The 13,336-nt window shown below is 41.2% G+C and overlaps 1 protein-coding gene across 4 annotated transcripts in view; it reads left to right on the top strand.

Annotated features, from left to right (window-relative positions):
- LOC126175828 (dynactin subunit 1) overlaps positions 1-13,336 on the top strand; it is a 150,256-nt gene that overhangs the window by 25,048 nt on the left and 111,872 nt on the right. For 3 of the 4 annotated variants that reach the window (XM_049922829.1, XM_049922826.1, XM_049922827.1), the window contains exon 4: positions 9,307-9,363. The exons of the other annotated variant lie outside the window; for it this stretch is intronic. In XM_049922829.1, the coding sequence (XP_049778786.1) occupies positions 9,307-9,363 (57 nt within the window). The remainder of the gene's footprint in view (positions 1-9,306; positions 9,364-13,336) is intronic. 4 annotated transcript variants of the gene reach the window in all.

Raw genomic sequence — 13,336 nt, 5'->3', positions numbered from 1 at the left:
CCAATGTCCAGGACCTACTGGCTGACCTCTGCAGCTCTGGAAAGACAGTGAGTTTCATGTGGATACTGAGCCACATACGCATTCCAAGAAATAAACTCGCCAATCCCTTAGCTAAAGTCGCAACTACAGGAGATCAACTTAATGTTGGGATGCCATGCTCAGATTTAAGATTACAACTTCAACACAATATTTTGAGGCTCTGGGAACTGGAATGGCAGGCTACTACAACCCAAAACAAGTTGAGAGGGATTAAAGGGTCCACTAAGATATGGCAGACATCTTTACAGGCCTTTCCAAAAGGTGCCATTGTGTTGTGCTGACTACGCAGCAACCACACGAGACTCACCCATGAGTTCCTTCTGCGTCAGGAGGATCCCCCTCACTGCAGCTGCAGTAATCTTTTGAAAATAGTGCATGTTCTTCTTGAAAGTGCCCTGCTGGCCAATCTGCGGCAAGGTCTTTGTTTGCCTATCTCACTACCTCAGATGCTTGCGGATGACGTGACAGCCACTAACATAGTTTTGCATTTCCTGAGCAAGAGCAGATTTTACTCTAACCTGTAATACTCTCCACTTCCAGTGTTAGGAGTGGTTGTGGGGTGAGAGCCTCCCCTTGTGGCGGGTACTCAGCAAGCAACTGCAGGTTACTTTCTTCCCCTCTCACCTTGTTGTGCCTTTAGACCCTGGTTTGCAAGATGCTTTTGGGTTATCTCTATTTTCTTTTACCAGTCACACCCTTTTAAACTCTTTGACCTGGTGCTGGGAATTACGCGTTAACCAGTCACCTGTTATGGGTCAGACACGTGGGCCGGTCTTCAGGAGTGCACAGGGAGGAAGAAGATCAAAAGGAACCTCAAATGCTCAAGCAGAGGAACGAGAGGACAAAAAAAAACAGAGGTGAGACTGTTCTTATGTCAGCGACAGACACCGCAGAACATTCCCAATAACACCCCAGACACGTTCCCCAAGGGAGGGGAAGAAGAATATCGAAAGGATAGACATGCAGTTTGAGCATCCAAGGCCACTATTTTTGTGTGTTTATCGTATGATAAGGAGGGACTGATGATCCAGTAGTTCAGTCCCTGTGAACACATGATCACTATCATCATCCTAACTGAAATAGATTTTTATGGGTGGGGAACCTCTGTGTTTGTGGTGCTGTTGTGCAAGGGAGTTGGAACACACAGGATTGGTCAAACTATAGGAAACATAGAGCAGTTAAGGATGTCACTTTTGCTTCCTCCCCCCCCCCCCCCCCCCACCTCCCACACCACCCCCCACCACCCCCTTATAGGACCAAACTGCTGAGGTCATCGGTCCCTATTATGCAGTCTCCTAAGCATTCTGCTTACAAGCATTTCTGCCCTAGCACTTCCCAACTGTATTGTGTGTTAGATTCTCTAGGAAGACCTTCACTTCCATCTATACGAGATGGTCATTGTTTAAGAACTGTCCACTGGGACTGGCAGTATCTGCTACAGGCATGTGAAATATTGGTTCAGAACTTGACTAAAGATTTATTTGTTTTGTTCTCAGTTCCACTTTTCTGGATGTGTTAAAAAGCAGATCATGTGAAACCCAACTCGTACTTTTCCCACATGACATACTGAAAGCTTTGGGTCAATGCAGTCAAGTAGATGGAGTTTTTCTAGATTTCCAGAAAGCATTTGACTTAGTACTACATCTACGCTTATTGCCCCAAGTATGATCATATGGAGTATCAAGTGAAATTTGTGACTTGATTGAGGAATTTTTGGTAGGAAGGATGCAGCATGTTATCTTGGATGGAGAGTCATCATCAGATGTAGAAGTAATGCCAAGTGTGGCCCAGGGAAGTGTGTTGGAACCCTTGATGTTCATGTTGTATATTAATGACCTTAAGGACAATATTAATAGTAACGTCAGACTTTTTGCAGATGATGCCTTTATCTATAATGAAGTACTGACTAAAAGAAGCAGCATAAATATTAAGTCAGATCTTGATAATATTACAAAGTGGTGCAAAGTTGGGCAACTTTCTTTAATTGTTCAGAGATGTAAAATTGTTCACTTCACAAAATGAAAAAATGTAGTGTCAAGAAGTAACATAGGAAAAGATAGATAACTACTTGCCGTAAACATATCATGCTAAGTTGCGGACAGACACAATTAAGACACTTATGCATAAGCCTTCGGCCTCAGCCTTAGTGGGAAAAAGAGAAACACACACCAATCATTCACACAAGCAAGCACACCTCGCGTACACATGACTGCCACCTCTGGCAGCGTGGGCCCGAAGGCAGCTATTATGTTGGATGGAAGCAGCAGTGGGAGGGGGTGGAGAAGGGATAACAAGTGTACTGGTGGAGGAGTACTGTCTGGCGAGTGTGCATGGACTAGAATACCAACAGCTACAGTCAGGAGGTTATGGGTCAGGGAGGTGGGGAAAACAGAGCAAAAAAGGAGATGGGCAGATCCATTGGCAGAGGGTGACAGAGAGTGGGGTGTGAGAATGGGGAGGAGGTGATAGGTTGAGGACAGGATAATGGGAGTGGAGAAGTATTGTAAGGGTACCTCCCACCTGTGCAGTTCAGAGAAGCTGCTGTTGGAAGGGAGGATCCCCACTGAATTCAAACATGTTATGTTCAGCTGCATGTTGTGTCACAGGGTGGTCAACTATGCTCTTGGCCACAGTTTGGTGGTGGCCATTCATCCTGGTGGACAGCTGGATGGCAGTCATACCAGTATAAAAAGTTGTGCAGTGATTGTAGCAGAGTTGGTAAATGACACGGCTGCTTTTGCAGGTGACCAAGCTCCTGATGGGGTGGGATAAACTCATGGTAGGACTGGAATAGGAAGTGCTGGGTGGGTGGATTTGGCAGGTCTTGCACCTGGGTCTTCCGCAGCAATATGATCATTATGGCAAGGGGTTGGGTTTGGTAGTGGCATAGAGGTGAACTAAGATGTTGTGGAGGTTGGTTGGATGGTGGAATGCCACTTTAGAAGGGATGGGAAGGATCTTGAGTAGGATGTCCTTCATTTCAGGACATGATGATAGGTAATCAAAGCCAGGTGAATGATGTGGTTCAGTTACTCCAGTCTGGGCTGGTATTGGGTGATAAAGGAAGCAGTCCTTTGTGGTGGGTTTGTAGGGGTGTTGGGAGGATAGCGGGTGTGAGGGGAAATGACACGGGAGATCGGTTTGTGGGGGGGATGGTGCCTGCCTGTGAAGATCTTGGTGAGAACCTCAGCATACTGGGCAAGGGAGTTCTTGCCACTGCAGATACACCATCCCCAGGTGGTCAGGTTGTATAGGAGAGACTTTTTGGTGTGGAAGGGACGACAGCTGTCAAAATGCAGGTACTGTTGATGGTTGGTTGGTTTAATGTGGACAGAGGTGCGGATCGAGCCATCAGAGAGAAGGGGGTCAATGTCTAGGATGGTGGCACACTGGGTTGAGAGGATTAGGTGAAGCAGGTGGGAGAGGTGTGCAGGAATGAAGATTGGGTGTCTTGGCCAAGAGTCCAGATCATGAAGATATCATTAATGAACCAGAACCAGGCTAGGGGTTGGCATTTTGAGAGACAAGGAAGGTCTCCTCTAGATGGCTCCTAAGAAGGTGCTATGTGGGTACCCACGAGTGTGCCACAGACTTGTTTGTATACCTTCCCTTCAAAGGAGAAGTAGTTGTGTGTTAGGATAAAATTAGTAAGGTTTATAAGGAATGAGGTAGTGGTTTGGAGTCTGAAGGACATTGGGAAAGGTAGTGTTCAATAGCAATAAGACCATGGGCATGAGGGATGTTGGTGTATAGGGAGGGGGCATCAACAGTGACAAGTAGGGATCCAGGAGGTAAAGGGCTGAGGATGGTGGATAGTTGGTGAAGGAAGTGGTTGGTATCTTTGATGTAGGAGACTAAATTACAAGCAATTGGTTGGAGGTGTTGATCAATGAGGGCCAAAATTCTTTTAGTGGGGGCACGATAACCAGCCACAAGGAGGTGTCTGGGATTGTTGGGTTTGTGGATTTTGGGGAGCATGTAGAAGGTGGGATTGTAGGCTGTCATAGTGGTGAAGAGGGAAATGGATTTAGGGGAGAGGTTCTGGGAAGGGCCTAAGGCTTTAAGCAGGGATTGTAGGTTGTGTAGGACTTCTATGATGGGATCACTCTGACAGAGTTTATAGTTGGAGGAGTCAGATAATTGGTGGAAGCTTTCCACCATGTAGTCACTGCACTTCATAACAGTGATGGAACCTTGGTCTGCTGGTAGGATGATTAGGTGTGGATTATTGTTGAGGTTGTGTATGGCTAATCTTTCTTCTGTTGAAGGGTTTGTTTTCTGAGGAAGGGACCTGGGGAAGGATGATGAGGCTAAGATGAAAGAAGGAATTCCTGGAAGGTGATGAGTGGGTGGTTGGGTAGTGGTATGAATTGGGAGAGGCAAGGTTCATTGGTGGAATTAGGCAAAGTGATTGGCAGCAAAGAAGTGTTTCCATTGCAGGGGTTGGGAGGAGGACAATAAGCCTTTGACAAATCCAGCATGGTTATATTTGGGTGTAGGGCTAAAGATGAGACCTTTGGATAGTACTGAAACTTCTGTGGAGCTGAGGGATTTGATTGGAAGGTTAAGAACAACATTGTTACAGGAATGTTTTGGGTCTGAATTTGGTAGGGTATTGGTAGGGAGTTTTGGGAGGTGTGTTGTGTTGAAAAGTTCAGTTAGACAGGGATTAGGTGCTGTGAGGGGTGGACAAGGAGGAACACTGATAGGATAGGGATGGGAAAGTGGTGCCCTCAAGTGGCAGTTGGATGTCAGCAGGTTGCATAACTTATGGAGGTGGTGTCTGCAATGCTCCTCCAGATGTTGGAGAACAAAGGACCCAATTTCAGAAATGTGATATATGAAGCAGGGACTTTACAGTAGCAGTATAATGCAGAGGGAGCAGAGGTGTTTCTGGAATTCCTGTGTTACGGAGATGTGTTTTTGGAGTACCAGGTTTGCAAGAGTCAAGGACTGGTGGAATCTGAAAAGGTGAAGGAGGGGAAAGGAGGGGTAGGGTCCAGAGAAAGGAATTCTTATGGTTGGGGCATTTGGGAGGATTCTATAGTTTAGGCAACATTCAAAAAATAGGATGTGGGACTGGGCTTTAGCCAGGGAAATGGATTCTTTTCTGAACTGGTGCAGAAAGATGGAGCAGGGGTCTCTTGTGTCATGAATGGTGTAAAGAAACTGGAATGACATGGAAATTGGCAAAATAGGTTGTCATGGGTGAGAGAGGAGCTGAGTGAGAGAAAAGATGCATAAAAAACTCAGATACACAAAAATGAGTGAAACCACGTAAAAATACACACAAATACATTAAAAATGTACAGAAATGTGTAAGAAAAGGAATGAATTGGGCTTGTGTGTGTGGTTTTTTTTAAAGCAATAAGGGAAGAGAGGAAAGGGGGCTGGGTTATGTCGAGGATCCAAGTTATTACAGCTATCTGAGGCAAGAATCTGGGCATCAGATGCTGCATCAACAACTCGCCTGGTCACAAAGCCTGTGTTGTATGCAGTCGATCATTGATACAGTGTGGCTCAGAAGTAGGTGCGGTTTTGGAGGAAAGAAGAGAGAGAGAACAGACACTGAGAAGAGTAATGTGATAGAGAATAGTAACAAAGGAAAAGTCATAGGGTTGTAGGATGGAAGAAAAGCTGTTCGGCAAAATCAAACAATGGAAACTCCAGATAGGAATCTCAACTTGTAGGAAAAGTGAGATTACTACATGAATGGAATGGGTAGAAAACCTGATAACTCATATAATGATATGTACCCTCTGCCATGCACCTCACAGTGGTTTCCAGAGTATAGCTGTAGATGTGTATTTAGAATGTGCATTATTGGAGAGGTGAGAACAATGGAGCAATTCACAAGAAACCTCTGCACAGTGATAGTGACAGTTTGGTGTGCTATCGCTAATGTAGGCATTAATTTTTTGAAAATTGCCAGGGCTTTACCATCAGTTCTGAGCATATGTCGACATGATTCAAGATTTGCTTTGAACCACAGCTTCAGCAAATCAATTTGGCACTAGCAGTGCGGTGCTAGAAATTCAGTTACTGTTTTGAGGGAAATCTTCCCCCAGTGCTTGATCTCCTGGTTTGGTGACATTCCATGTCCTGGGCACTCACTGGATTTAACTCTGTGTGACTACTTTTCATGGGGATACCTTCAGAGTGACGTGTATAAAAGTCGACCAAGGACTCTACAAACCTAGAAGTAGACTGCATTCTGCAGCAGATGCTTCACAAAGTTAGGCAGAACGGCTGCAGCAGTGCATTAACAGAGAGGATCAAGACATGCAAGAACTGTTGTTTAAAACCTCTTGAAATTAACTTTGTGGAATATTCCTGTTCGAGCCCCTGTAGTTTCATGAAGTTCCAGTCGATGGCGTACTATATGTGGCCTTCAAAATGGCATCTGTAATGGAGGTGCACTCGAAGCAAAGTTGTCATTCAGTTTCTTTTGGTGGGAAACCATAACATCAAAGATATTCATATGCACTTGCAGAACGTCTAGGGAGACCTGGCAGTGAACAAAAGCATTTGACAAGGCATCTGTCGTCATAGCAACAAGATTGGCCCAACCTGTCGAACTCCTGTGTGCAGGCTGACCATGTACGGCTGTGACTCTTGCAGTGTTGGAATGTGTTGACACACTCATTCGAGGTGATCAACAGACCACACTAAAACATCTCGTTGTTCAACTGGTCATCTGTTAGTGGTGCCGTCCACCGGTTGGGATAGCTGAAGATATGTGCCCATTGCCTAACAGAAGATCATAGAGAGCAACGAAGGACCATTTGTGTGAATTGCTTGCGTGTTAAGAGTCTGATCATGACAATTTTCTGTTGAACATAATCACAAGCAGTGAAACATGAGTTCATCATTTCAAACCCAAAACAAAATGGCAATCCTTGCAGTGCTCTCCTCTGAAGGAAAAGTTCAAAACCGCACCCTCAGCTGGTAAAGTCATAGCAGTAGCCCTCTGGGACTCTGAGTGGGTTATTCTGTTTGATGTCCTCTCTCATTGTGCATCATCAAATTTGAAGTGTATCGTAGTATCCTCAGGAAATTGAAGAAACTAATTCAACATGTTTGTTGCTACAAAAATGCAAACTAACTTCCTTCACCATGACATTGCAAGACCTCACACAAGTCTGTGCACCATAGAGGAGCACACACAACTTTGAGTGTTCTTCCTCATCCACCCTACAGCCCAGATCTTGCACCTTCAGTCTCCTGTCTGCTTGGTCCAATGAAGGATGCTCTCTGCAGGAAGCAGTACATGGATGATTGGGATGTTATTGATGCAGCAAGATGTTGGCTCAGATGTTGACCAGTAGAGTGGTACTGTGCAGGCGTAAAAGCCCTTCCGGTAAGGTGGCATAAGGCCATTGTATTGAACAGATATTACGTTGAAAAATAGGGCTTTGTAGCCAAAACAGTGGGGAATAATATGATGTATTGCAATCCTCAATAAAACTAACCCACTTTCAGAAAAAAATGTGTTGCATTACATATTGAACACCCCTTGTATAGTTTTGTTCTACCATCTTTTTTAAAAATAAACCTTCAGAGTTAGGAATACTGCCTGTGCCACCCTGTATTTCTGATGAATTAAGACCAGTGGTTGTTCCTGATCTTTGAAGCCTCTATGACATTATATTTTAACAAGATAACACAAGATGACATGTTACTCGTGCTGTCCTGGCTTACCTTAGTATAGAGTGTCTGTAACGCTGGCCAGCATGTTCTCCAGATCAGTCGTCTGTTGAAAATGTCTGCTGATTGGTTGCTGAGAGACTGGTAGCCTGCCGTCGCTAGGCACTAAGATTGATCAACTCTCAGATAGAATTGAAGCACCTATATATCATCTCAGCTCACAACCAGATTGACTAAATGCCAAGCCAGATTAGAACCATTGGTGCAGCCAGAGGTGGCAGCAGTGTGAACTAAATTTTGAATCCTGTGTATCCTTCAAGATTAATCACGTATTCTCCCTACTGCACTGTATACACACAATAAGAAAAGAAATTGTTTCCATAATGAGGTAGGAAATTAGGTACTGGCAGAAAGAAATCTGTGAGGACAGATAGTGAGTTGAGCTTGGGTAGTTCAGTTGGTAGAGAACTTGCTCGCGAAAGACGAAGGTCCTGAGTTCAAGTTTGTCAGACACACACTGCAAGAAAGTTTCAAAAGAATTATTTATTATCATTCGTGGTGTAATTTGCAATCTGATTTATTTCTTCTGATTTAGTGTGTGAATTTCTGGACTGCTGTGTAGCTTTTTGTAAATGTACTAGAGTAGTTTTTAACAGTTTAATTTGGGATAGCTCTCAGCAATTTGAAGACTGCTCAAAGAGGAATATTGGTTTAAGAACACCAGCCATTTATGCCATTTTTTAAAATGTTACTGACATGTGACTATTGCAAAACCTAGCAGTTGCATGCACGAAATTGTGTCAATGTGATCATATATTGGCTCAGTCATTCATGACAGCAGCTGTTCCATTCACTAATGTTTGTTTCGAAATAATTATAGAAATTGCCAGCAGAAGGCAGCACCTGTCAAGGGACAGGTAAAGAGACCTCTGTACATTATTCTCATCTGAAATGAGTCCAGTTTTCAAGCAACAGGTGCCTCGTGTCGAGAAAATTGTGGCCCGAGCAATACTTCGGCGTGTTCTTTTGAACACAGTAATGTGGCTCGAACTGCAAACAGGCTCAGTCTCTGAAATGTTAAATAACGTTCCCTTTTCCATGTGCAAATATTTTTTCTTGAGTGAACCATGGGTTTATCCATTCCTTTTTAATCAAATTTTTAATTAGCTCATTGAAATTTCATATGAAATTCATATAATTTTTCATCTACTCAGTTCCTGTAGTTACATGGTGGTTAGACATGTACAGGCCATCCAACATTCTTATTAATTATATTATGTACTGACTTAATGTGCAATTGGCAAGGCAAACATCATAGTCGTGAAAAAAACTTTCTTGCGACAATAATCACACTATTCCATAATATTCTTTTGTTGCAAGAACCATTTTTAAATTGAGAAGTTTTATCTTGTTGATGTAGAGGTTACTGAAATATTCTATACTGTTATTAAGCAACTCTAAATTCTTTTTGTTTGGCTTGCTTGGAACAGTGTCAAAAGGAAAACAGAACCTACTGCGTAAGTACTCCAAATTGTTGACTTTCTAATCTTTTTTTATCAATTTGTGATTTCTCCATGCATCTGTAATGGTTTGTCTCTGTTTCTGCTGCTTTCTTTGAAGTGTTCGGCGAAAATCTTCTCCTGCTCAGGCTCCTCGAACTCGTTCTGATAAGTCGAGGTAAATTATTCCATCATTTAATTGAAAGCACAGAAAATGCTAGTTTGTGTGATAATCATGTAAAAAACGTTAATGCATGTGTGAGGAAAAAATTGACTGCAACTTTTTAGTGTTGATTAACTTATTATCTCTTTTGTGTGAAATGTAATACCAGTTAAAACAGACTTCTTTTCTTAGTTTGCTTGGCTTCTTAATGTAGGTAAATTTATAACTTAGTGGGTTATTTCTCATAAAATAACTATTATAAGAATTGTCTTTTATAAGTAGTTTGTATCTTCTTTTTGAGTTGAAGCACATTTCATATGCAGTTCAGAACTAATTTTCAGAATAATGGTCAGTTAATAAGCTTATTAGTTTCAGTTAAGAAATATGAGGTATGCTTACTAGTGATCAATTTTTAACGTGGTACGTTTTCAGTGAGTTCTCAGAGATGATTAAAAATAAGGTCTTCACAAAATGAAATGATTTTTTTCAGATTTTGTTTCCTCACAAAATGCCATCTCGCTGGTAATCAGTATGTGCGTAAATTAATAAATTTATAATGTGAATCAGTTAGTGGAGGTATCATTAATAGTAAATGATAATTGTTGGTGTTTGGGTACATTACTTGATTCTATCACATCGTGATACTCACTTAAAAGCTTTTATAAATATGACTTATTTCTATTATTCATGGAAAAGATCAGAAATGTCTTTGTTATATCAAATTAATTGTTGTAGAATTTCAGTGCTCATCTCAGATATGTATGTTTGTTTGAATGTACATACATTGAAAATCAGAAAAATTACATCTTTCACACACAAAATGCACATCAAAAGGAGTGTGAAAATCGAAAAAATACTGAAAGATTTGACCATCTCATAAACAGTGTCTTTAGCAATAGATCAGGACAAGGATGGGGAAAGTAATAGACTGTGCTTTTATGCTTTTATCAAAGGAATCATCCTAGCATTTACATAATTAAGTTAGAGAAACTGTAGAAAACCAAAATTAGGATAACAGGATGGTTATTTCCACCCCATGTTCAGAAATGTGTGTTCAGCTTCGTAACCCCTGTTTCACTACGTTTGGTGCAAACATAACAAATAAAGTACGTGCTCTGTAGAGCAAGTGATAATCATGGCAGGTAATTTTCATGTATTTTCCCGAATATAATGACACAAAAACAGGTTACCAACAATTTATAGAAGAGCATATATATATCTAAAAAGAAAGATGATGAGACTTACCAAACAAAAGCGCTGGCAGGTCGATAGACACACAAACAAACACAAACATACACACAAAATTCTAGCTTTCGCAACCAATGGTTGCCTCGTCAGGAAAGAGGGAAGGAGAAGGAAAGACAAAAGGATTTGGGTTTTAAGGGAGAGGGTAAGGAGTCATTCCAATCCCGGGAGCGGAAAGACTTACCTTCGGGGGAAAAAAGGACAGGTATACACTCGCACACACACACACATCCATCCGCATATACACAGACACAAGCAGACATTTATGCGGATGGATATGTGTGTGTGTGCGAGTGTATACCTGTCCTTTTTTCCCCCGAAGGTAAGTCTTTCCGCTCCCGGGATTGGAATGACTCCTTACCCTCTCCCTTAAAACCCAAATCCTTTTGTCTTTCCCTCTCCTTCCCTCTTTCCTGACGAGGCAACCATTGGTTGCGAAAGCTAGAATTTTGTGTGTATGTTTGTGTGTCTATCGACCTGCCAGCGCTTTTGTTTGGTAAGTCTCATCATCTTTCTTTTTAGATATATTTTTACCACGTGGAATGTTTCCCTCTATTATATATATATATATATATATATATATATATATATATATATATATATATATATATATATATATATGGTTATAATAGAAGGAAACATTCCACGAAGGAAAAATATATCTAAAAAGAAAGATGATGAGACTTACCAAATGAAAGTGCTGGCAGGTCGACAGACACACAAACGAACACAAACATACACACAAAATTCAAGCTTTCGCAACAAACTGTTGCCTCATCAGGAAAGAGGGAAGGAGAGGGAAAGACGAAAGGATGTGGGTTTTAAGGGAGAGGGTAAGGAGTCATTCCAGTCCCGGGAGCGGAAAGACTTACCTTAGGAGGAAAAAAGGACGGGTATACACTTGCGCACACACACACATATCCATCCACACATATACAGACACAAGCAGACATATTTAAAGACCAAATATAAATATGTCTGCTTGTGTCTGTATATGTGTGGATGGATATGTGTGTGTGTGCGAGTGTATACCCCTCCTTTTTTCCCCCTAAGGTAAGTCTTTCCGCTCCCGGGACTGGAATGACTCCTTACCCTCTCCCTTAAAACCCACATCCTTTCGTCTTTCCCTCTCCTTCCCTCTTTCCTGATGAGGCAACAGTTTGTTGCAAAAGCTTGAATTTTGTGTGTATGTTTGTGTTCGTTTGTGTGTCTGTCGACCTGCCAGCACTTTCATTTGGTAAGTCACATCATCTTTGTTTTATATATCATTAACCCGGGAAGGATTCACCAGAGGAAAATGGTGAGAGAAATAAAGTAAATGGTCATACTTGTAGTATGTTGTTTCGAAATAGCTTGTTTATGAATTTGGATCAAATTTTGGAATGGTAGGTTCAGCGGCGGCATGCTGATGACCAGTTACTGCCTAGAAGTTGAGGCCACTTAGAAATAACATATATCTGCAACATCATTGGTTTCTATTTAAGACTTGATTTTGATATGAATTGTAAACAGATTTGTGCATATTTTAAAATATAAAGTATATGTAGAGTATTGCTTGCTAATAGTTATTCAGATGTTCTGTAAAAATTGTGTATTACTAATTCTTGTTGTGCAGTTTCTCTATTTTGACTCATGTTGTTTATTTTCTGTGGTAAACTTCGGCAGAAATGTACCTGGTCGGAAACCCAGGTAGGAAGACATCATTGTAGAAATGTGTTAAACCAGGGTTGCAATTTGTTGTTAGAGTAAAATCTAGAAAACCATTGCACTCATTATACACACTGAGAGAGAAGCATTTCATACTTTATGCTTCAAGCAAAGGATATATGCTTACACATAGCAATAATAATTATTTTCTTTGTACGGGGTTTTGCTACATGCCAGCCAAGCCAAATTCCCAGAAAATGCTATAACCAGCTTTGCTGTTCGTAAATTGCCTCTTCAGGTCATTAGGGGAGTTTGAGTTTGAGCTAGCTATACATAATGCTTCAGCTTGCATATTTCTCTTAATTGTGATCTAGCAGCCCTGGTTTATCAAATCTGTAGTTCTTTAACTGTGTAGACTTTTTCTCATTGATGCAAACAGTGTCCTACCCTGCATTATCTTAATACTGCATTTTTAGTACTACAGTGAATAGAAGACTAGTTTCATTTATATGTAAAGTTGAAGGAGGAGACTAGGAATGTCTTACTTGGCTATGGGATATGCACCTAGTTAGCCGATCTCTGAAACGAACTGACAAAGAATAGAGGAACCAATTGCATAATGTTTCCTGTATGCATTCTTCTCTCTCACCATTATTCAGAAAAAAGGAAGAAACCACTGTTAATACTTGATATTCCACATATGATTGAACTGACCATAAATTCTGTTGATATTTGTGTTTTTGAAATTTGAAGCTTTATTTTTGAATGCAGATAGTGAACATGTATTAGGGCTTATGACAAGGGATCTGTTACACTACTTCAGCATATAGGCAAATATCTGTTGCCTTGTGGAGCCCAACCTAGTTTTGCTGAGACACTTAAGTTTTCTGGTTTATACCTTTTCATTTTCGACAGTGATCTTTTGCTACTCATTCCTAAATTCTGCCTTCTCAAGTTTCAGACGATGTTTTGAAATTATTTCTGGGCCTATGAATGTTCACTCTCCTCTAAATTACTCTTCCTGAGTCTTTGACCCTTTCCATACTGTCATTGTTCTAATAACTCTCATTTCAGATAATTGACTATTAATCACTTG

The sequence above is a fragment of the Schistocerca cancellata genome, chromosome 3 (genome assembly GCF_023864275.1).
Source record: "Schistocerca cancellata isolate TAMUIC-IGC-003103 chromosome 3, iqSchCanc2.1, whole genome shotgun sequence".
NCBI lineage: Eukaryota > Metazoa > Arthropoda > Insecta > Orthoptera > Acrididae > Schistocerca > Schistocerca cancellata.
The sequence above is the reverse complement of the archived record's forward strand: the minus strand, read 5'-3'. Positions and strand labels throughout refer to the sequence as shown.